This window comes from Teleopsis dalmanni, chromosome 1 (assembly GCF_002237135.1).
Source record: "Teleopsis dalmanni isolate 2A chromosome 1, ASM223713v2, whole genome shotgun sequence".
In the NCBI taxonomy this organism is placed as follows: domain Eukaryota; kingdom Metazoa; phylum Arthropoda; class Insecta; order Diptera; family Diopsidae; genus Teleopsis; species Teleopsis dalmanni.
Genome location: NC_051846.1, coordinates 139,202,320 through 139,225,309, shown reverse-complemented (window position 1 = coordinate 139,225,309; position 22,990 = coordinate 139,202,320). Strand labels below are relative to the sequence as shown.

The 22,990-nt window shown below is 30.8% G+C and overlaps 1 protein-coding gene across 4 annotated transcripts in view; it reads left to right on the top strand.

Annotated features, from left to right (window-relative positions):
• Positions 1–20,273, top strand: part of LOC119668986 (protein sidekick) — a 94,769-nt gene extending 74,496 nt beyond the window's left edge. For 2 of the 4 annotated variants that reach the window (XM_038078708.1, XM_038078706.1), the window contains 10 exons: positions 1,753–1,872; positions 5,791–5,946; positions 8,041–8,469; positions 11,174–11,359; positions 13,138–14,641; positions 14,704–16,421; positions 16,493–16,771; positions 18,166–18,486; positions 18,667–19,001; positions 19,676–20,273. In XM_038078708.1, coding sequence (XP_037934636.1) covers positions 1,753–1,872; positions 5,791–5,946; positions 8,041–8,469; positions 11,174–11,359; positions 13,138–14,641; positions 14,704–16,421; positions 16,493–16,771; positions 18,166–18,486; positions 18,667–19,001; positions 19,676–19,918 — 5,291 coding nt within the window. In that variant the 3' untranslated portion in view covers positions 19,919–20,273. Of the gene's footprint in view, positions 1–1,752; positions 1,873–5,790; positions 5,947–8,040; positions 8,470–11,161; positions 11,360–13,137; positions 14,642–14,703; positions 16,422–16,492; positions 16,772–18,165; positions 18,487–18,666; positions 19,002–19,675 lie in introns of all 4 variants that reach the window. The other 2 variants (XM_038078707.1, XM_038078705.1) reach the window with 1 other exon arrangement.
• The last annotated feature ends 2,717 nt before the right edge of the window (positions 20,274–22,990 follow it).

The following is a 22,990-nucleotide window of genomic DNA, read 5'->3' as shown; positions in this document are numbered from 1 at the left end:
TATATTGCTCATATGTTAACTAAGTACAAGTTTGCATATATCCGTACATTTTTTTGTACATTACCCTACAATACCGTGACGGGTTTGCTATATAAAAAAAGTATATGTGTATTTAAAAAAGTCCTTGCTTTTTATCCTTTTCCCAACAGCACATTTTATGTTTATAGTCCGGTAAGTGCGAAAAAACTCTCATGTAAAAAGTTATAAAAGTACCACAAGGAATACTGCAATTCAAACAACGCTTTCTGCACTTAAAAAAATGTTTGTTTTTGTTGGCTTTTTCTACTTAGACAACATTTTTATTATAAATAATTTGGGACATATTGTAGCAATTATGTTTTCTAATTATTAATATGGGTGATGCGATGTCGAAATCAATGTTGATCTTAAATTGTAATCAGATATTTAAACTTAAGAAATTTACATGCCACACTACTGAAATAGTTGAGGACCCAAAGGAACTTTACTTATTGATTTTTAAATGTTCTATGATAGAAAAGAAAAATGTACATATGTTTTCGTTAACCACTTAAAAATAAGAAGAATAGTTTCGAATTCTTATTTAAGGTTATAAAAATGAATGATATTCATAAATAAACAAATAATGATGTTTTTCCAATAACCAGTTTCTCAGTTATAAAACTCAACAACGATATAGAGTAAAGTTATCTCTGTGCTCTTCGATACGTTCCCACTGCACCTTATTTTTTCGAAGAGAGGTACCTAAATACAACAACTCTAAAAGGAAATCGCAAATAAAAGTAAAAGTTATACATTTTTAGTTACTGTAAACGAAATATATAGTTTCTGGCGGAATATATAGTTTCTACTTCTAAAGAACCAGAAAGATACATACTACATACGCTCTCACTCTCTCTTTATTTGTTTTGTGTGGATCACTAGATAGGTATGTGATCTATCTGTGATGAGTGGTAGAACTGTTCAATATATTTTCCGCTAAGAATTCAAGTTTGTAATCAGATTTATAATCATTATAATGTAGAAGTAATGTCGTATATGCTATGTCTTATATTTAACGAAATAATACAGCAGTCTCCATATCAAACACACCTCTTTTATAGTTAATTCAAAATACATATCACATTATCTCTTCCATAACTTTGTTATATTGTTGTAGTTAATCAACAATAAGTGCAAAATTTATTAAACCTAATAACTTCATTACTAGAAAATTTTCATATTTATCGTTTATTTATTAAAATTCTCTTCCATTTGAGGAAAAAATATCAATGAAAGTTTTGCATGTCGCATGCAATTCAAAACGAAAATTCCTTTGCAAACAAACGTTCTATTTCTATTTATTTCTGTAAAGTATTTTTTATTAATATTTTTTTTTTATTTTGCAGTATTGAGTAGCTTTTTATTTCCTGGTTAGAAATGTTTATTTTTATGAAATTTATTTTTCTCTCTTTGCTTTGAAAATAAATTTTTAACGCCACTTGTTACGATTTTGTTTTCCGTATTTTCCATATTTTCCGTATTTCTGTTGTATTTGTGTAGTATTTCTGAAACTAACAAATATTAAATAAAAATGTTTCTTATCGCATAAAACACACACAATGGACAGAGGCACTTGCATGTTTTTTAGCCGTACAAATTGTATTTGCCTTCAAATACAATACGATTGTTCAAACAAAATAAATGAATAATTGCCACAACAGCTCCTCCTAAAACAATTTAATATTTTTCATTTTGGTTTTTTAATTTTTTTCACTTTTCATCATTTTTTAGCGTCTGCTCCCGTTATGGAGAAGCCGCCTCAAAATGTAACCGCGCTGGATGGAAAGGATGCGACCATATCTTGTCGTGCTGTGGGAGCACCAAATCCCAACATCACTTGGATTTTCAATGGTAAGTTTACAAAGTCATCCCAAATAAATATTTGAGTTTTTCAAGCTCAGATTTATGTTTGATAAAATATATACTAATATCATATATACTAATATATTTGTTTATATTTGCATATAAAAATTTTGAAAAGCTGCAAGTATCTATGTACATTTCTAAATCTATATGTTCATTCCATTTTATTTAATTACGAAATTTAATTTTAATAATTGCTGGTATTTTATGTTTATTTTATTATTTTTAACATTTATTTTATCATACAAAGGAATTGATTTTTGGGAGATTTTATTAATGTCAATAAATTAATAAAAAAAATAATTTAAACAATTTTGAACAGAAAAGATACTAATTTATGGTACATATGTGTGCCTGTCGATTTAATTTATTTAAAATTTAAACTATGTAAGCTCGTTGTTATACCGCATGATTCTAGTGTAACCCAAAATTTATGAGTTATGAGTGTATATGATATATATTTCAAATATTAACAGACGCTTGGATAAAAAGGCTATATGTATTTAATAAGTTATTTGTCTTGTTTATCGATACGCCATCTACAGTAATTATTCAATAAAGTTTGATTAGTTGTGCCGTAAAAGCTAGGCTTTCTTATAATGACAAAAAACCTATTATATAAAATTTAAAGAGTTTTGAATAGCAAAGAAACAAAAGACAAACAAATTATATACGGATTATAAACTAATTAAGAAATTCGAATATTTCCTAAAATCACTGAAGATGAGTACTTGGCAATACTCAAAACAGCGTTGTATGGTCAACCAAATTTCAATAAATTAACTAAATCTTTGTGTTTGTCCTTTCTTTCTTTGCTATTCGTAAGCCTCTAAATTTGAAGTAAATGCTAAATGCTAAATAATTAAATGCAATAATTGTATATACTTACTTTACTATCTTACTATGTAGTCTGATACACACTTGTGAGATTTAAAATATTTTCGCTTCACTTGAATAAAGGCCGCTATAATTTCATTTCAACTAGATAATTTTGTTTTCTCTGAAAACATGTGTTATTGATAATAAATTTATATAAAATCCATTTTATTTATAGAGATTTTGGTGATAGATCTCTCTTTTTGCCAACTCATAGTTTCGTCTTATATCAATCTGCTCCAAAACCCATTTGATGCAGATATCAAACTTCAATTTTTCCTATTGTAGTTGATGTCCTGTTAATGTGTTTTATTTTTTTGGAGTCCAAAACTTCATTTGCTAACTGCATGACTGTCAATGACAAAATCCACATGCGTATCTTCTTGATTTCGAACTTTTGAATTTTAGTTCGTTTGGAATAATAAGGTTTTCTAATTAAAAGAAATTACCAATATAAAACTGTTATATAAAAGAGTTCTTAAAACTGGAAAGAGTTCTGATTTCTGATTCTTTCTAAACTTTTACGATATTTTCACTCTTATTTGACGATATTGATATGAAATGTTCCTAAAAGTTTATTTTTGAGATGGGCTTTATTCTGAATCTAATTTGAGCTCAATTGAACTATCGGAACCCCTTCCAAATTTTTGGTGAAAAATGAACCATTTTCAGAAAAACTATGATAGATAGAAAGTGAATTTTGATGCCCGAAAAATCTGCGTTATAATACATATACAAGTTTTTCATGGTATTCCGCCTACTGAGACACCCACCCACATACAAAATATTCATAAAAAATCGTTCATTATCGTTAAAAAAAAATTTTTTTACTCTTATTAGACTATATACATTTATTACGTACATAACAACACAACTTTATGCAAAATTTGGGCGTGATTCGTCCATTAGTTCTTAAGTTATTTGCGGTTTTATGCAACTTTAACGAAATTGGTATTTCGTAAAAATTGGGCGAAATTCAAACCCTTATAACTGACTTACTCTTTATTCCAAAATGATCATTTTTACATGGTGTATAAAAAAGGTTTCAATTTTATTTATCAATAAAATTTAATTAGTGAAATTGCATAAGCAAAAAAACAGCAAAAAAGAAGCAAATTTTTTTATAATACATAAATTTTTAGATTTTCCATATTGCGAGTTATATTTTTAGGTTAGATAAGGTTATACCGGCGGTCCAAGGGGGATCCACTTAGCCCCATAGGCCCATTGTGCCACTGCATTATTAAAAACCCAAAGGCTAAAACCATCTAGAACCTTTGGCAAATAATGCTATTTAAAGCGAGGTCTTGAAGTTCGCCAAGATCCTTAAAAAAGAAAGCCCCTAAAAGGTTAAGTTAGCGTCGCGCATGAGCCGGACTGAAGTAAAAGAGGTGGGAGGCATTTTCATCATCCTTACCACAACTGCGGCAGATATGGTTGAAATGGAGATTTAGTCTCCCAGTTTGGTTTCCTAGAATACAATGACCTGTTAGTAAGCCTACTGCAAGACTGATATCTCTACGGTCCATCTCGAGTTCGATTTTCTTCTATTGGCATTTGACCAAATTGCATACAGATGCCTGCATATCGTAGAGTCTTCCCACCTTTTATTAAAAAGTTCAGCACAGGTGGAATTTAATACCAATTCGCAAGATGTCAACGATATGCCCACATTGTTTAGGTGTTCCGAGTTGTTTCCTGAAGCACCCCGTCTGGCTAGCTCATCTGCTTTGCAGTTTTCGAAAATATCCCTATAACCAGGAACCGAGATTAGAGATATATTGAACTGCGTTGATATCTCATTTAGAGATGTTTAGCAGTCAAGGACTGTCCTAGATGTAAATTGGACTGAACTCAAGGACTTTAAGGCAATTTCACTATTCGACAGTCTATACATATTCCTTTCAAGTATATTATCTACTTCTAGACAAGCTAAAGCTTTATGGCACTCACCTTTGCCTAAAAAACACTGTAGTGATCTGGAAGCCTTAAGTTATATTTTTAAAAAAATTAAAAGAAAATTATGATTAAAGTAGTAAATATTACTTTGTATGAAAAAATAAATGTGTGCTTGTTGAAATCTAACCTAAACAAAATTTATTTTTCTTTAAAATTTATTTAAAATTTATTTTTGTTTTTCTTTTAAATTTTTATTTCTTTAAATTTTTTATTTCTTTTAAAACTAATCGAATTGTTTATTGTGTAATTTATTTATATGCAAAAAGTATATATTAAGCATTTTTAACTTTATACATTTTTTCTAATATATTTGTTTAATATTTTGATATATTTAAAATATCTTAATCAACCAACTAACGATAATGCCGATGCGTGTCAAAAAACTAACATCTAAAACCACCAAATTTGATGCCTAAAACTAACAACGCCACATCGCTTTTATCACATGACCAACCCATGCATTCCAACTATTGGCGCTGTTGTTGATGCTCGCACCAATATCGATCCCACTACGATTATTGCTTTTGTTAATGTTAATGCTGTTGTTATCATTAACGCTGATATTCCTGTTGTTGCTGCTAATGCCAATGCTGCCGCTGTTGCCGTTGCAACCACTCGAAAAATGCACATCTCTGCAATGAATATTTTATGAACGCATAATTTATGGTAATGAATATCGTCGTCATCCTGCGTTTCCTGTTACGGAAACACTCGTCGCCATTTTGAACTTTCTACCGTCTTTCATTGAACGCACAACACTTTCATGACAACAAAACCAAATATAACGGATATGCATCATTTGCGGATCTTCCGTCATTTGTACTGTCAACACTTGCCATGGCGATTTCTGTTGCTGTTGCTGTTGCTGATGATGGTGTCGATGCTGTCGATGCTGTTGCCTGTGTCTGTGTCTGTATTTGTATTGGTGTCGGTGTTGGTGTCGGTGGCAATTCTACAACTGTAACAACAATAATATCAACATTCTCGTGAACAACATTATTATTTCCATACATTTCTGAAAACATTAAACCACGAAAATTATAAATAACATTGCGAATGGAATAACAATAGAGATGCAACTTGTTGAGATTTCGAGTCGCGTTCAAATTCTGGAATCTGGTGATTTATTAATTTCGAATATACGCGAATCGGATGCTGGTCTATATACTTGTGTGCGCTCCAATGAAGCCGGCACTGTTAATGGTGAAGCATATCTTGGAGTTATGGGTGAGTAGCTTGATGGCTGGCACGCGCGCCCTGCATTGCCCTTTCCACTGCAAATCCTAACAGCAGATGAACTGCACTGCACTGCACTGCACGCAAATGATTGTTTTAGTTTCCCTTGTTAGTATAAATATTTTATTTAGCATTTAATTTTTTTTGCTGCTTTGAGGGCTTGTTTTTTAAATGTTTCATAAATATTTTATTAATAATTTGAAATGCTACTAAAAAATAATTTATTGTTAGTAGTTTCGAAACGAAGTTCTGCTTGATTGAGCGTATTTGTTATTTTTCAATTAATTTACAATTCATTTTATATTCAGATTTCAATCGAAAAACTAAAACATCTGTTAAGATAAAAATATTTGACAGTTTTGTATGTTTAGATTGATTTTAAATTCTGCTTTTACGGGTTCAATTTGCTAGATTTATTTCAATAAAAAGAATTAATGAAAAACACAGTTTATTTAATTAAAACTACAATTTTAAAATTGTTATACATATATAAAAGTTTGGTGTCTTTTTTTAAAATGAAACTTTTCTACCGCATCATAAAATACATATATCAAAAACATTGTACTCTATTTTATTGACTGTTAAGCTTTTATTAGTTATAGTTTTATTACTGCATTTACTAAAAGATACATTCAACTTCTCACAATTACAATTGCCTTCTTTAATGATATCATTTGACAAAATGCACTCTTTATATTGTTTATGTTTTTTATTTACTAGAACATTGATTTGACTTCAATCTAATCATAACTACCATATAAGTATGGATTCAATAAGTTATAAAATACATTTAATTCTTATAGTGCGCATATTACATGATTAAAAATTACAAAGTCTTTAGGTTGGATTGGAGTGGCAGAATTGTGGACCAAAGCTGACTTGAGTACAAGTAATGGCTTTGGCTTTTTATGATACCACGGATGAGCCACTGTCCGTCATGTAGAACTAAAGACCACCTTAAAGGTAGTGAGTTAAAAAAGTAAATTCCAAAAATTTTTAATCTGAGGTAGAATATAGTTGCATTTCCATCCGTAGAGCCATGATAACGGCAAAACTCATTATAAGGTACACCAACTCTTTTTGCCTGTCTCTTCTCATATGCACTGGCCTGTCAGCACAGCAAACATAGTCCTGACTTTGTTATGCTTTAGTTGAAGCAGCTGAGTTGTGCGAATTTGTTTAAATCTGGCAGGAATATTGTTGTTGTTGTTGTAACCCGTGGGAGATGTTGAACAGCACTTAGTAGTCTGGATCGACGAGTGACTCTGGGATGTAGACCCAGCCATTTTTGGAACACTCTTTAGTATGCAGGACTATTCATCACCTCGGCTTTCATTGCTGACCCGAGGTATTGACGTTTAATTGCCAGTTCAGGTGTATGCAAATTTTTTGAATTAGTGAAAACAAAGTATATTTAACTTCGTATTTAATATTTTAAAAAAATTTACTTAATAAAGACACATAATTCTCCTGTATTCAAAGTCCATTTACTTTTTCACTTATTAAACAAAGTTCTCTTCTTAATGAAATGACATTAATATTTAAAAATTGTGAATGCAAATTATGGAAAATATTCTAGAAGAAATCCATTTTATTAATCCCGTAATAAAAGGAACTTATAAAATAATTTCAATCAGGATATTACAAATATAAATATGTTTTCATAAGCTGTAAATAAATTTCCATTACGAAAAAATCCTTTCTTTTCAATATACTTGGCAAAAGGAAATTCTGTGTTTAAGTGCAGACGCTCAAAGTGATGCGATTTAATAGACTTATAGACTTGCTTATATTTATTTCGAAAAAAGGAAATAATTTAATAAAAATATGCCATTTATTCGCATATTTCTATTCAAAGCAAATCCACCGCACAAATCTGCATTTTAAGCCTATTTGCTTGCTGATGGATATTCAATAGTTTGCACGTAACTCGCAGCTTTCATATGCAGGCTGATGTAGTGCAAAGAGAAAAAAATATTATCGGTGGAAAATGAACATTTAATTTCCTTACTTTTTCATGCAGTGACTAATAAATTTTTTTCTTTTTGTGTTCTATGTGTTTTTTTTTGTTTTTTTGTATATTAGTGAGGACACAAATCATACAACCACCGGTGGATACAACAGTGCTGCTGGGACTTACTGCTACACTGCAATGCAAAGTCTCCAGCGATCCAACAGTGCCATTCAATATCGATTGGTATCGCGAAGGTCATCCAATGCCAATCAGTAATTCACAGCGCATTGGCGTACAAGCGGACGGCACTCTGGAGATACAAGCAGTACGCGCCTCCGACGTTGGCACTTATTCATGTGTGGTTACATCGCCAGGTGGCAATGAAACGCGGTCAGCGCGATTAAGTGTCATCGAACTGCCGTTTCCACCAACAAATGTTAAAGTTGCGCGCTTAGATGCACCAAACCAACGTACCATCAACATATCATGGACACCGGGTTTTGATGGCAACAGTCCAATATTAAAATTCATCATACAACGCCGTGAAGTATCAGAACTAGGTAAGTGATTTGGAAAAAAAAAAATCTATAAAGTAAAATTTTATGTAAATAAATGTTCATATTTTTTTCTTACTTTATTTATTTTTATGCAGTTTTTTTTTGTTTTTTTTGGTGGTTTCTGAAAGTGTTAACTACAAAAATGTATTAATTGTGTGAACAGACAGCGGAATGATAAAATGGTAAAGTTGAGTACTCTTTTATCGTGTTGGTGGATAAAAAGAAAATGGAAATAATTTTCGAAAAAAAAGAATAAGTTTTTGATTAAGGTCAAATGAAAGTGCAAATTTATGTCCGCCAAAATGGCGAGACTAAACCGAAAGAGGGAACCCGTCAAAAAATGAGGTTATATAAATTTTCTAACTATTTGACTTACTGGCCTAATGTGTTTACTTTTATTTAGTTCAAATTTGTATCTTTGTGACACATCTAATGTTCACATCTAATTGAAATCTATTATAACAAGTACCTGAAAATTCCATTTTCTTATCAATTATGTGATCTAACAATAATATTTGTTAAATAATAAAGAAAGAAAAAATTGAATTGAATTTATAAAAACAGATTTAGAATTCTCATTTCTTATTGTAATTTACAAAATGCTTTGAGTATTTATTATTTTATAAACTGGTTACTCCAAATTTACAAGACAAGTATTAAAAAAAAAATTAAATTAGATTTAGATTTTTTATTTATCATTGTTTCCTTAAGACAATATCAGTTCTTAGGAACCTGTCCTGTTGTAGATCTTGTAAATCGTGTTAATCGGCGCTTGAGTAGTAGACACCAAAACACATGTCTTGTTATTGTACAGGTTGTAACGACACGAATACGTCGTTTAATTTTACTGAGGTGTCACTCAGTCGAGGTCCGGGTCGTTGCAATAAATTTGTTTATTGATTAGTTCGAGAGCTAGTTAATAGGCTAAGAAGAAAGAAAAACTGTTGTTTATTTTCGTTCTTTATTATAAAACTTCCAATACAAGGTTATAAAAGAATTCTAGTCTATCGTGTTATAATTCTAAGAGGTTACAATAGGCTATAGCCTAAACCATCAAAATGCCTACAGCGTTATAAAAACATTGGTTAAAATACAAAGATTTTAACCAATGGCATCAAAATGCCGGTAGCATTATAAACTACTAGTCTACAATTGATCTAGCCTATAGTCAGCAAAATCAAAATACTATTCACATGGAAATTGCCTGGCGACCTAGCGATGATGTAGATGTCTACTATATTCGGTGTGCTGGCGCTAAGTGATCTTTCATATAAATTTGGCGTCTATTTATATGAAAAATCACCCTTATTTCGTTCGTTGCATGCACATCCGCACAACTGTAATTCTTCGTACGTCCAAAGGTTGATGCATTTATTGCTTTAATTCTTACATAGGTTTGCGATGTAATGGCTCTGCCGCGAGTATCAACCTTTTTTTGAAGCTCGTCTTTCTTGTGCTAGGTGTGCATGCAGGTATTTGCTGTTGCGTTCAAAAATTGGTTCATTCAATTCATGAATAAAAGATGCATAGACGTGGTTTTTAGTATTTATAGGGTGTTTGTATTTGCACAAATGTCCGTTCTTACAAGGCTTATCAAATTTCTTCTTAAAATTGACTGGCGACGCACTCTTTATTTCACTTAATTACACAAAAAGCGGTCAAATACTTGCATTTATAAATATATTCGACTGTTTCTATAATCTTCAACCTTCTACCCAAAATTTCAAGAAAAACGAAATCAATTAGATAATCAAGACGGATTAGTTTTTTATTCCACTTCACCCACCTAACTATTATTTGTCTACACAGATATTCATATTCCATACTTCTGCGTTTATATATAATATTTATTAATTTTATAAATAATATTTAATAATTATAGATAAATAAGTGTTCCTATGAAAAATAATTTACATAATTTGCATTTATCTTCATTCTAAGCGGCTATATTTTGCTTTATACTATATAATACATAGTATACGTCTTACGTCGCTTAAAAGAAATGATCGACTGCATACCAAAAACTTTCATTTCCATCTACAATAAAACCATTTACATACCGCTGTCTGTTTCATATCTTAAATAATTTGATTCGAGTGATATTAAAATGTTTCTTATATTATGAAAGCACTTAAAATAAGTACAATAAGTACAATAACAAATACAATACAAGAACAATATTTTACCAAACAATTTTTAACAAAAACGACATAAATTTTTTTCTTTCTTTTTCTCATACTCTGACACGCATACAAACATGCAAAACTACACATGTACCACCCACTACATCCAAATGGCTTTCCATGGATTTCTTCTGAACACTCTTCATACAATCTACAAACTAAAAAATATTTCAATATTTTTTTCTTTCATAACATATTTGGGTCAATCCTTTAAAACAATACAAAATATATTTGTAACAAATTCTTCTTATTTTTGTACTCAATTCACAAAACTGCACTTTATATATTCTGACTTGAATTTTGCACTAATATTCCCTTGTGTCCCAACTGCACTTCACTTCTTTCACCACTGTTTTTGACTATTTTTCTTTTATTCTATATTAAAATTTTATATTTTCTACACTTCACTTCATGGTTATTGGTTATTTATTTAATAAACGCACTTCATTTTTTATATGTTCCTTAACCTGATTTGTTCCCTTCAACTCGTTTTCAACTCATTAACATCACAGAAAAATTCGTAGGTCCAGTTCCAGACCCTTTACTAAATTGGGTAACCGAATTGAGTAATGTGTCGGCTGAACATCGTTGGATTTTGCTGAAAACACTTAAAGCTGCTACAGTTTATCAATTTCGAGTCAGCGCCGTCAATCGTGTTGGAGAAGGTTCCCCTTCCGAGCCTAGTAATATTGTGGAGCTACCACAAGAAGGTAAGCTTTACTTTTTTTTACACTTATTCCAATGATTTTAGAGGGTCACAAATAGTGTAAAGTTTCACATACGTTATTTATCGAAGGACCAAATAATTGGAGATAGTTCGCTATTTGTGCACTCTATAATATTCTGTTTAGTAATATTAGTTTCTTTTAATTTTATTAAATGTATACATGCTTTTTTGTTGTGTTAATTTTGTAAAATTAAATAAAAATGTTTACTTAAGTTCAAACTAACTATTTTGTGTTAATACAGATTAAAAGTTATATAATAATATACTGTAAATTCCAAGACGTTGTCAAAATTTTAATAAAGCAAATTATATAAACTAGATTGACTTAGTTGAAAAGCACTTTAAGTAGATAAATAACTAATAACTTTGTGGATGGATAAGCTATTAACTATGATTACCAACGAAATTTTAAAACAGTTAAAGATATAAAGAAGAAGATATTATGTAAAATCCATCTATATATACATTTTAGTTTTCAAAAATGAAATACATCATTTTCTAAAACACATTCATCTTTCGTCTATTGAGTAAAAAAGATAACAATTAATATATAAAGAAATTAATATTTCGCCAAGAACATCACTTATTAAAAAAATATCTTGAAACGGTTTTTGTGTATTTTTTTATTCTGGCTGTACGTCCCTTAAATTTAGAAAATTTTAATGTCTTTAAACTTTATTTAAAAAAAACGATTTTGATAATTTAGAGAAGTACAGCATTTTCTAGTATGTTATATCTACTAGAAATTCAAGAAAGGTAATGTCTCCTTTAACATGCTTTTAGATAAAGTGGTAAGTTAGGGAACACAATTTCTAACTTAGGATGTAGATTTATGTTAAGTACATTTATTTTTTGTATCAAATATATATTTTTCGTATATATTTTGTATCATATATATCATATATAATTTATAAATCGGTTTTTTAAACACAATGCAGATAGTGTCAAATTAATCGATATATTACTAAAAAATATTACAGTTTTGATATAAATACAAAACTAATTGCGTTGTTTTCATATGTTAACTAATCAGACAATCAGTCAATGTAAAATCATTTATTCAATAAATTTGAATGTAAAAACATACCATAGATCAGCAATAATTTGAGTTAGATCCAGTAAATGACTGTCACGTTCATTATTCATTAATTCCATATGTTAGTTATACGAGAATAGTTTTTATACTAAACTTTAAGTATAAAATTTTGAGGGCAGCGTACATCCTAACATATCTGTTCAGTTGCTTTAAAATTTATTATGTATTATCTCTGTACCAACGCTTCTTTTAAAAGCTAATCAAATAATCTATTAAAATAATAACTTATATTAAATGTCAGTGCACTGTTTAGACCCCATTCACAAAATTTAACAATATTTCTAGAGAGCTACAAAAATTTTGTATCAGTAAACGTTTGATGTCTATAGTAATACGTAATGTATTATTTTTCCATAATTTTTATTTTTTTTTTATAATTAATTTTATTAGAACATTTTGTAAACATACATTTTGTAAAAAACATTTTACATTGAACATTTTGTAAAAACAATCAAATTAAATCACTACAATGATAATCTTTACTAATGTTATATATCCTTTTTTGTACTTCCACTTTAAACTGGCTGTAAAATATAATTGTAGAATTACCGCTTCACCGAGGTACTTTAAAATATTCACATAAGAATCCATTCAATAAAATTAGATTTTATTTCTACACTATTTTTTTTAATAGAAATTAATAATACAATTTTTCATTTACACAGCACCATCAGGGCCACCTGTTGGATTTGTAGGTTCAGCTCGATCAATGTCAGAAATTATAACGCAATGGCAACCGCCTTTGGAAGAACATCGCAACGGACAAATTCTTGGCTATATAATACGTTATCGTCTCTTTGGTTATAACAATGTACCTTGGACATATCAGAATATTACAAATGAAGCGCAACGAAACTATTTAATACAAGAACTCATCACATGGAAAGATTATATAGTACAAATCGCAGCTTATAACAATATGGGAGTGGGTGTGTACACCGAAGGAGCTAGAATAAAAACAAAAGAAGGCATACCGGAAGCACCACCTACAAATGTTAAAGTTATTGCCATAAATTCTACTTCAGTTAAAGTATCCTGGATACCACCAAATCCACAACAAATAAACGGCATAAACCAAGGATATAAAATACAAGCTTGGCGTCATGAAATGAACGATGATGACTTGGAAGAAACTGAAGCCCGAATGATCACAGTACCGCCAAGTCTAATTGATCCACTTGCCGAACAAATTGCTATTCTAAGTGGACTGGAAAAATTCACGGATTATAATATAACAGTTTTATGCTTCACAGATCCTGGTGAAGGTGTTCGTAGCTATAAAATAGCTGTTAAAACGAAAGAGGATGTGCCAGATGAAATTACCGCTTTGCATTTTGATGAAGTTTCAGACAGATCTGTTAAAGTGTTGTGGGCACCACCGAAAAATTTAAATGGAATTTTGACTGGTTATACCGTACGGTATAAAGTTAAAGATCATCCTGAAACTTTAAAATCAGTTAATTTGACTGCTGATGATACACAGTTAACAGTTACACAATTACAAGCCACTACACATTACTGGTTTGAAATAAAGGCATGGACTAAAGTTGGTGGGGGACCTGCAAAAACTGCAACAATACAGTCGGGAGTTGAGCCTGTATTGCCACATCCACCAACAAATTTGGCGCTTTCTAATATAGAGGCATTCTCGGTTGTGTTGCAATTTACGCCTGGGTTTGATGGTAACTCATCTATTACGAAATGGAAAGTGGATGCACAAACTGCGCGTAATATGACCTGGTTTACAGTCTGTGAAATATCAGATCCTGATGCAGAAACTTTAACAGTAACGGGACTAATGCCATTCACTCAATACCGTTTACGTCTGAGTGCTACAAATGTTGTGGGCTCTTCCCAGCCTTCCGAAGCTACCAAAGACTTTCAAACTATACAGGCAAGACCAATGCATCCACCATTTAATGTAACAGTGCGAGCAATGAGTGCTACACAGTTAAGAGTACGCTGGATTCCATTACAACAAACTGAATGGTTTGGAAATCCTCGTGGTTATAACATTACATATCGTCAAATTGAAAGCATAACGAAGGTATCAGCGAAATCTGTATTAATTGAAGATCATACTGCGAATTCGCATGTGCTAGAAGGTTTAGAAGAATGGACACTTTACGAGGTTTTGATGAATGCTTGTAATGATGTGGGTTTCTCGAGGTAAATTTCATTTAACATTTCAAAGTTTGAAAATTTATAATTTTTGTTTTAATTTTTGACAGAGATAGTGCAATTGCTGTCGAACGAACACGTGAAGCGGTACCTTCGTATGGTCCTTTAGAGGTGCAAGCCAATGCCACATCCTCCACAACAATTGTAGTACGCTGGGGTGAAGTGCCGAAGCAGCATCGTAATGGTCAAATTGATGGCTACAAAGTGTTTTATGCCGCTACTAACCGTGGCGGTCAAGTGCTACACAAAACCATATCAAATAATGCTTCCTACACAACTACATTGACTGAACTAAAAAAATTCGTAATCTACCACATACAAGTACTTGCATTTACTAGACTCGGTGATGGTGCTTTAAGTACTCCTCCAGTACGTGTACAAACATTTGAAGACACACCAGGTCCGCCTTCCAACGTAAGCTTTCCAGATGTATCATTTTCGACTGCTCGTATAATTTGGGATGTACCTGAAGATCCAAATGGCGAAATCTTAGCTTATCAAGTGACATATTCATTAAATGGCAGTGTTAATCTTAACTACAGTCGTGAATTTCCACCATCAGATCGCACTTTTAGAGCAACACAATTGTTGGCAGAACGGTATTATATTTTTAGTGTCACAGCTCAAACACGTCTGGGTTGGGGTAAAACCGCCGCAGTTCTTGTTTACACTACAAACAATCGCGAACGCCCACAACCACCATCTATGCCACAAATATCGCGTAGTCAAATACAAGCACATCAAATAACTTTCAGTTGGACACCCGGCCGTGATGGATTCGCCCCACTTCGCTATTACACTGTACAATTACGAGAGAATGATGGTCCTTGGACAATACTGCCAGAACGCGTCGATCCTGCATTTACTTCTTATACTGCAATTAATTTGAAACCACATACTACATATCAATTTCGCATACAAGCGACAAACGATTTAGGTGCATCAGCGTTTAGCCGTGAAAGCATTGTAGTGCGTACACTCCCAGCAGCACCAGCAGTTGGGGTATCCAATTTGAAAGTGGTACCAATAACAACAACATCTGTACGTGTTCACTGGAATGCACTGGAAACTAGTTTGTGGAATGGAGACGCAGCAACTGGTGGTTATCGTGTTATGTATCAACAATTAGCCGATCTTCAAACAATTTCCTCAACCCCAAAAACAGATATAATGGGTATAAATGCAAATTCAATGGTGTTGACTGACCTGCAGCAAGATCGTAATTATGAAATTGTTGTGTTGCCTTTTAATTCACAAGGTCCCGGTCCTGTTACACCACCAGCTGCCGTTTATGTTGGCGAAGCTGTACCAACTGGGGAACCTCGTGCAGTTGATGCAGCTCCTATTTCTAGTACAGAAGTAAGACTTCGTTGGAAACCACCAAAGCAAAGCATGCAAAATGGTGATCTCTTAGGTTATAAAATATTTTACTTAGTTACTGACTCGCCACAAGAGTTGGAAGAGGGTCGGAAATGGGAAGAAGAAATCGAAGTTGTTTCAGCCACTGCTACTTCACACAGTCTTGTGTTTCTTGACAAATTCACTGAATACCGGGTACAGATATTGGCTTTCAACCCAGCAGGCGATGGACCACGTTCACAACCTATAACTGTTAAAACATTGCAAGGCCTGCCAAGTGCGCCATTGAATTTACGATTTGAAGATATAACAATGCAAAGCCTTAAAGTATCATGGGACGTCCCAAAATTTCGTAATGGTGAAATACTTGGATACTTGGTAACCTATGAGACAACCGAGGAAAACGAAAGTAAGTCCATTGTAAAGCTAAAGATTCAAGGTGTAGGCAAATGTTTCGAATAAATTTTACATCTGTTATAGAATTCAGCAAACAAGTGAAACAAAAGGTTTCCAACACAAATTTACTTGTACAAAATCTAGAAGAAGAAGTTACTTATACATTTACGGTACGAGCACAAACCATTGACTATGGTCCAGCTGTTAGCGAAAATGTGACAACTGGTCCACAGGATGGCTCTCCAATAGCACCTAGAGACTTAATTCTTGCTAAAACACTTTCGAGTGTAGAAATGCATTGGCTTAATGGGCCTTCCGGCAGAGGGCCAATACTTGGCTATTACATTGAAGCAAAAAAGCGCGGTAAGTAGTTTTTTTTAAATAAATATGTAAAAAGTATTATATTTACTTGATGGAATGGTTTTATATTTATTTTGATTGTACTTGCTTATAATTGGTTCTTAGTCTGACGAATTAATTAATTTTTTGGTAATGGTTTTTAATGTACAAAATTTCTTTCTTTATGTATTTTTATTTATTTGATTGATCTACAAAATTACGCTTCTAAACTTGCTTGAGTAGAAAGAGGAGAGCCAACATTTATTTGTGAGTATTTGTTCTTATAATAATGCATGTATTCTATAATAAGTAAAAATATGCAAAATAGTTGTATCAATCAATATTACATATTTGATATATAAAACATTTTCATTTATCACTATCAGCATCCTCATCACTGTCATCATCATCAATAGGTCTTAAATCTCACTATAAGTCTTAACGCTTGGTTCATAAATTTATTATATAAAAAAAAAATAAGAATTTTATAATAAACCAATTACGTTTTATAAACTATTTATAATAGAATAAGTTTATATGCTTTAAAAATAGCTTCTTATATGAATTAAATTACAGTTGTGTTACGATGACCGCATTTATTGATTAAAGTATTTAGTTAAAATTCAAATCGCTTGTGTTTTCATTTATTTCATTATGTTCATTTCACTTCTCCAATTTTTTACCTGATGATCTGATCTTATCACTCAGTTATAAATATAAGGAATCATTTATTCCAATTATATTCAAAAGATCCACATAATAATTGGTTGCGGTACGTGGTAAATAACAAAATCTCTTAGAGATAGGAAATATCAACCAATAGAATAAAGTTCTCCGTTTGATAACCTCAAGTCATGACTAAGCCTTGAGAAATAAATATGGAAATTTCTATATATTAACCTTACTTCAAAAATAAGGTAAAACTAAATTATTTTAAATTATTTTTATTATTGAATGTTTTCAACGCTGTAATAGATTTTGTAAGATTTCTGTTGTAACTGCGTTTTATCAGTAGTATTTAATTTTTTTTTTTTTTGTTGCATTTTGTATTTTAAACATAAAATTTTTTTTATTCTAAATACTTACATAAAATTCTTAGAACATTGTTCTTTTCAATAAAGTGTTTATCGTGTGCTTTCTACGATGGAAGACTCAAATGGGAAAAATGGAAATAAATTTTTAATTTTTAAAATTTTAAATCATTTCATTTGCACTTTTAATTGTAACAAAATTATTTAGTCTGTGATAAATTAAAATTCAATTAATATTTAAGATCCTTCGAATTGAGTAACTTTGCTTAGAATCTGTAACCGCGCATTTAAACATAAATTTAGCCATTAATTCAATCAACCTGCACATTTACGAATGCATATCGCTGTATTAAAATAAATAAAATTGTTTCTTTCGCATATTTACAGACGATTCTCGTTGGGAGACAATTACGCGAACGACCACTGGCACCATGCAGGATTTTACTGTCAGCTATCAAAGTTTACTACCATCCACCGCCTACACATTCCGCGTCATTGCCTACAATCGTTACGGCATATCGTTCCCAGTTTATTCAAAGGACTCAATACTGACACCTTCTAAACTGCATTTGGAATACGGTTATCTGCAGCATAAACCATTTTACCGCCAAACGTGGTTTATGGTTGCTTTAGCTGCCACATCCATTGTCATAATAATCATGGTAATAGCAGTGCTGTGCGTAAAGAGTAAAAGCTATAAATATAAACGTAAGTTAACAGCAATAGAATGAAAAGTGAAGTAAAAACTAAATAAATTATACAGAATGTTATGGAGCGGCGACTGTTGTGTGCGCTGTCGTCCTCAAATTAAATTGTGCAAACAACATTTAATTATATTTGTTATTTTATTTCTTTTTACCGTTTACTGTTTTTGCTACCATAATGCAGAAGAAGCACAGAAAACTTTAGAAGAGTCAATGGCTATGTCAATCGATGAACGGCAGGAGCTTGCTTTGGAATTGTATCGTTCACGACATGGTGTTGGTACAGGCACACTGAATAGTGCTGGCACTTTAAGTCGTGGTACACTTGGTACGTTGGGACGAAAATCAACAAATCGACCACCAACAAGTTTGCAACTTGGCAAGAGTCCACCAAGACCTTCTCCAGCTTCAGTGGCATATCATAGCGATGAGGAGAGCTTAAAATGCTACGATGAGAACCCAGATGATAGTAGTGTGACGGAAAAACCATCCGAAGTTAGTTCGTCTGAAGCATCACAGGTAAAATATAAAATTAAAATTATTTCTGCTTAATATACCGAAACAGATAACAGTGACATGCGTTTAGGTATATACTTAATATTAATTTACATGTCTTGATTGATACTAATGAAGGTATCTGTCCTTCGTACATATTCCTTAGATTAACATTTATTATATAAGCAATACTATATTAAATATATAATACATCCATATATGTATCTGTCGCCAAATCAATCATATAAATTAGTTGTTCTTCAATTAAGACACAATTCAGTCTTCTTCATACTTTAAAGAATATAATTGCTCAATATATAAAATTTGAAAATTGTATTGGAATGTTAGCCCATGCTATTTACATATATTATTGTTATTCAGAAGAAACAACATAAGTATCTGATTATTGAAGAAATTTCATTGCAGATTTTATGTGTAGGATTTTATCATTCACTTCCAATAGAAATGACATATTCTTACCTTTCTTAAGAGCATAAACACCACACAACACAAAAATTTTGAATTTTGATATATAACAATTGTTTTTCTATTTATATATCAATTTAATATAAAATATTTGTTCTAGCCTGCTCAATTATTACAGCTTAGAATTAATATATTTAACACATTAAATGTAAGATCCTCACAAATAATTGTTTTTTAAAAAATGTGATCATCATCTCCTTATACAATTTCAGCATTCGGAAAGCGAAAACGAGAGTGTGCGGTCGGATCCACATTCTTTTGTCAATCACTACGCAAATGTCAACGACTCGCTGCGTCAATCCTGGAAGAAAACGAAGCCAGTGCGAAATTATTCAAGTTACACAGACTCCGAACCGGAGGGTAGTGCAGTGATGAGTCTCAATGGCGGTCAAATCATTGTCAATAATATGGCCAGATCGAGAGCACCATTGCCTGGCTTCTCCTCATTTGTCTGACAATCAACAGAGTTTTAAGGAACACGTAAAACCAAAATTCCATGGATTTATTAAGATAAGAACAAAATTGTTTTAGACTAGACATACGTTAGTAAACACGCACACACAAACCTATACAAGTTTTAATGTGTTTGTGAGTGCCAGTGAAGGTTACTGCCGTTTTTTTTTAATTTTTTGACAATGCAAAAAACTTTAAAATTAAGAGGGCTAAGCTACGATGATTTTTGTTTTAATTTAAAATATTTTTAGAAATAAATTAGCGCAATTAATTATTAATCTAATTATGTTTTTGTGTAGTGTGAATGTTGACTGAACTGTTTTATATACAATTTTATGTACTTGTTTTTTATATACATTTTCATTTAATTTAATTTAATTAAATTTATTCAATTTTTTAAAGAAAGCCAAACTTTATTTTTGAGTTTGACTCTGTGCGAAAATCTTTTTAATGAAAAACTGCAATTAAAAATGTTAATTAATTTATTTAAGAAATTAATGATAATTCTTTTATGCGTAAATGCAAATATCTGTAACATGTGATGAAAGCTTTTGCACTGAGCATGTATATATGATTGTCACAAAATTCAATTAATAATGATTAATAATGTATTTTGATTTGAAAATTTATTAATTTATTGCTTCAGTTTTGATGTGAAACACAATCAAATATTTTCTTTAATTATTTCAATTTGAATATGTATTTGTTTTAAAGAACATTCGTCATTTGGGTCCAAAATGTCTTTAAAAACCTTCCAAAATTATGACATAATATCAAAAAATCATCTGAAGTATGTTTGTATGTGTTCATGAATGTTTACGAAATCTCATTATTTTATGTGCTAAATTTTAAAAATGTATATATTTATTTTTATAACTAAACGAAAACCCAACACAGAATGCAGCTACAATTTAGCTTTAGCTTTAGTTTTTTTATACTTAAACAAATGAATTAATAAAACTACAATTTATTATTAACTTGTTATAAGTTATTAATTAAATGAAGTAAATGCTTTTAACACTTTTTATTTAAATATAAATAATTAATAAATTATTTAATAACAAACTGAAAGCCGATACAATCGGTTTCTTTGGAGCGCATATCTACTTTGTATAATTTTATTTTTATATAAACAATTTATTAATTATAAGTTATTTAAGCCATATTTATGTTCTACTCTAAACTAAAATTATAGCAAAAAAGTTAAGTAAAAATTTTTTACAAATTCAATTATAGTAATAATTTATAAATGAAATTATAATTGTTTAATGAAATTTTTAACTAAACTGACTGATTTAGATATGTATGTATGTATGTGTATTGAACAAAAATTTATGACCTAAATGTAAAACTAATTTATTTTAAGGTGAATACAAGATTTTATATAGAAATATTTTTAGTTTAAAGTTACTCAACTTGTTCCATTTAAGTAGAACAAATCTGAATTGAAAAAGTAGTAAATAAATATTATAAATAATTATATAAATGAAATTATTATCATCAATTGTAGTTTAAATAAGCAAAATAAAATTGTAGATAAATTTAAGTCTAAATCATGTCTGAGAATTTTAATTAGGTTCACTCACAACGCGTTCATCTACTTTTAATTATAAGTTAGAAACTAAATATTTCGAAACAAAAAAGTATTAAATATACTTGTATATGAACTCAAATAAATGGAAAATCTTCAAAAAAATATGTTATTATTTGTGTTATTGAGGATCACATCGCACAAATTGTGTAATGCATTGATTTGCACCATGAAATACATTATTATTTATATTATTTTGCAATAATGGTAATTTGATGGTACATACGAATATCCAGTTATCCGATAATAAACCACGAAATTTTGTAGTTATCCCCAAAAACAATAATCCATGATTCTGCCTCCTACTTTCAATTATCAATTTATAATTTTATGTAATACAATTTATTAATCAATTACATAATTTTTAGACTAACAACAACGATGTTAACATAGAGATTAACATAGATGAAGAATTAACATTCCCAATATGTGCTACTATGGGCACAATAGGCGATTGGAATGTAGTGCTCTATTTACATACAATACAACTTAATCAATATTCTCATTAGGTCGTTTATCCTATCTTTTCTTTTGTATAGTACAGAAGTATGAACACGATCATTGTATGATGAAGCAGTACAGGGAGTTTTCGAGCAAAAAGTTCTTAAGATCTTTGAATCTCTGTGAAGAGTTCATCACCACTTCTGAATAAACTAGAAGCTGTAAGGATGGAAATTTTGTACAAATTTCCAACTTACATACAATGGCTTTATTGTTGTTGGTGAATCATCTGCAAGAAATAAAGTGTATTAAAATTAACATCGAGATAATAAATAAATACTTACCTGGAATCATTTCCCAGCACACTCGTCTACAGCATACTTCAATAGTTGGACATTCTTATAAATGAATTTATTAAATATAATTATCATTTAGCAAAATTGGGAAAAATTATAAATACCTTTGCACTACTACTTCACGCGCGTCACTTGGAGTTATTTAAACAAAAGTAAATTTCGTTTATATAAATAATTTTATTACATTAATTATTAAACTCCAATTTCTTTAACTAACTTTATTTATTTTATTAAATTTTATTCAATTTAAAAAACGCGCACATGTAAAAAAGTAAAAATGTAAACAAACATTTGCAAACGTCAAAAACGTCAGAAAGCAATTCGCTGCAAAAGGATGCACAAGGAAGCTTTTGTGCAAAAGAGTTAAATTGCATTAAGTTCAACCAAAAATAATAAATTCTATAAGATGTCGCAGTAAAAAACAAACAAATAAATATATTTTTTTTTATCCACTAACCCTTCTTTCCCAAACAGGTACGCAGTGAGTAAGTTATCATACTACCACGGAAACTCGGCTTGAGTTCACCGAGCACCCCAAAGAATATAGTCCGTACGCATTGAGCAAGCAATCATACAAAGGAACCAACTCCAGTTGCAGCAGAATACCAGGAGATCATTACCAGTGCATATAATCACGCTTTATCTACTTATTTTATTTAAAATCCTATTTCATTAATTTAAACACA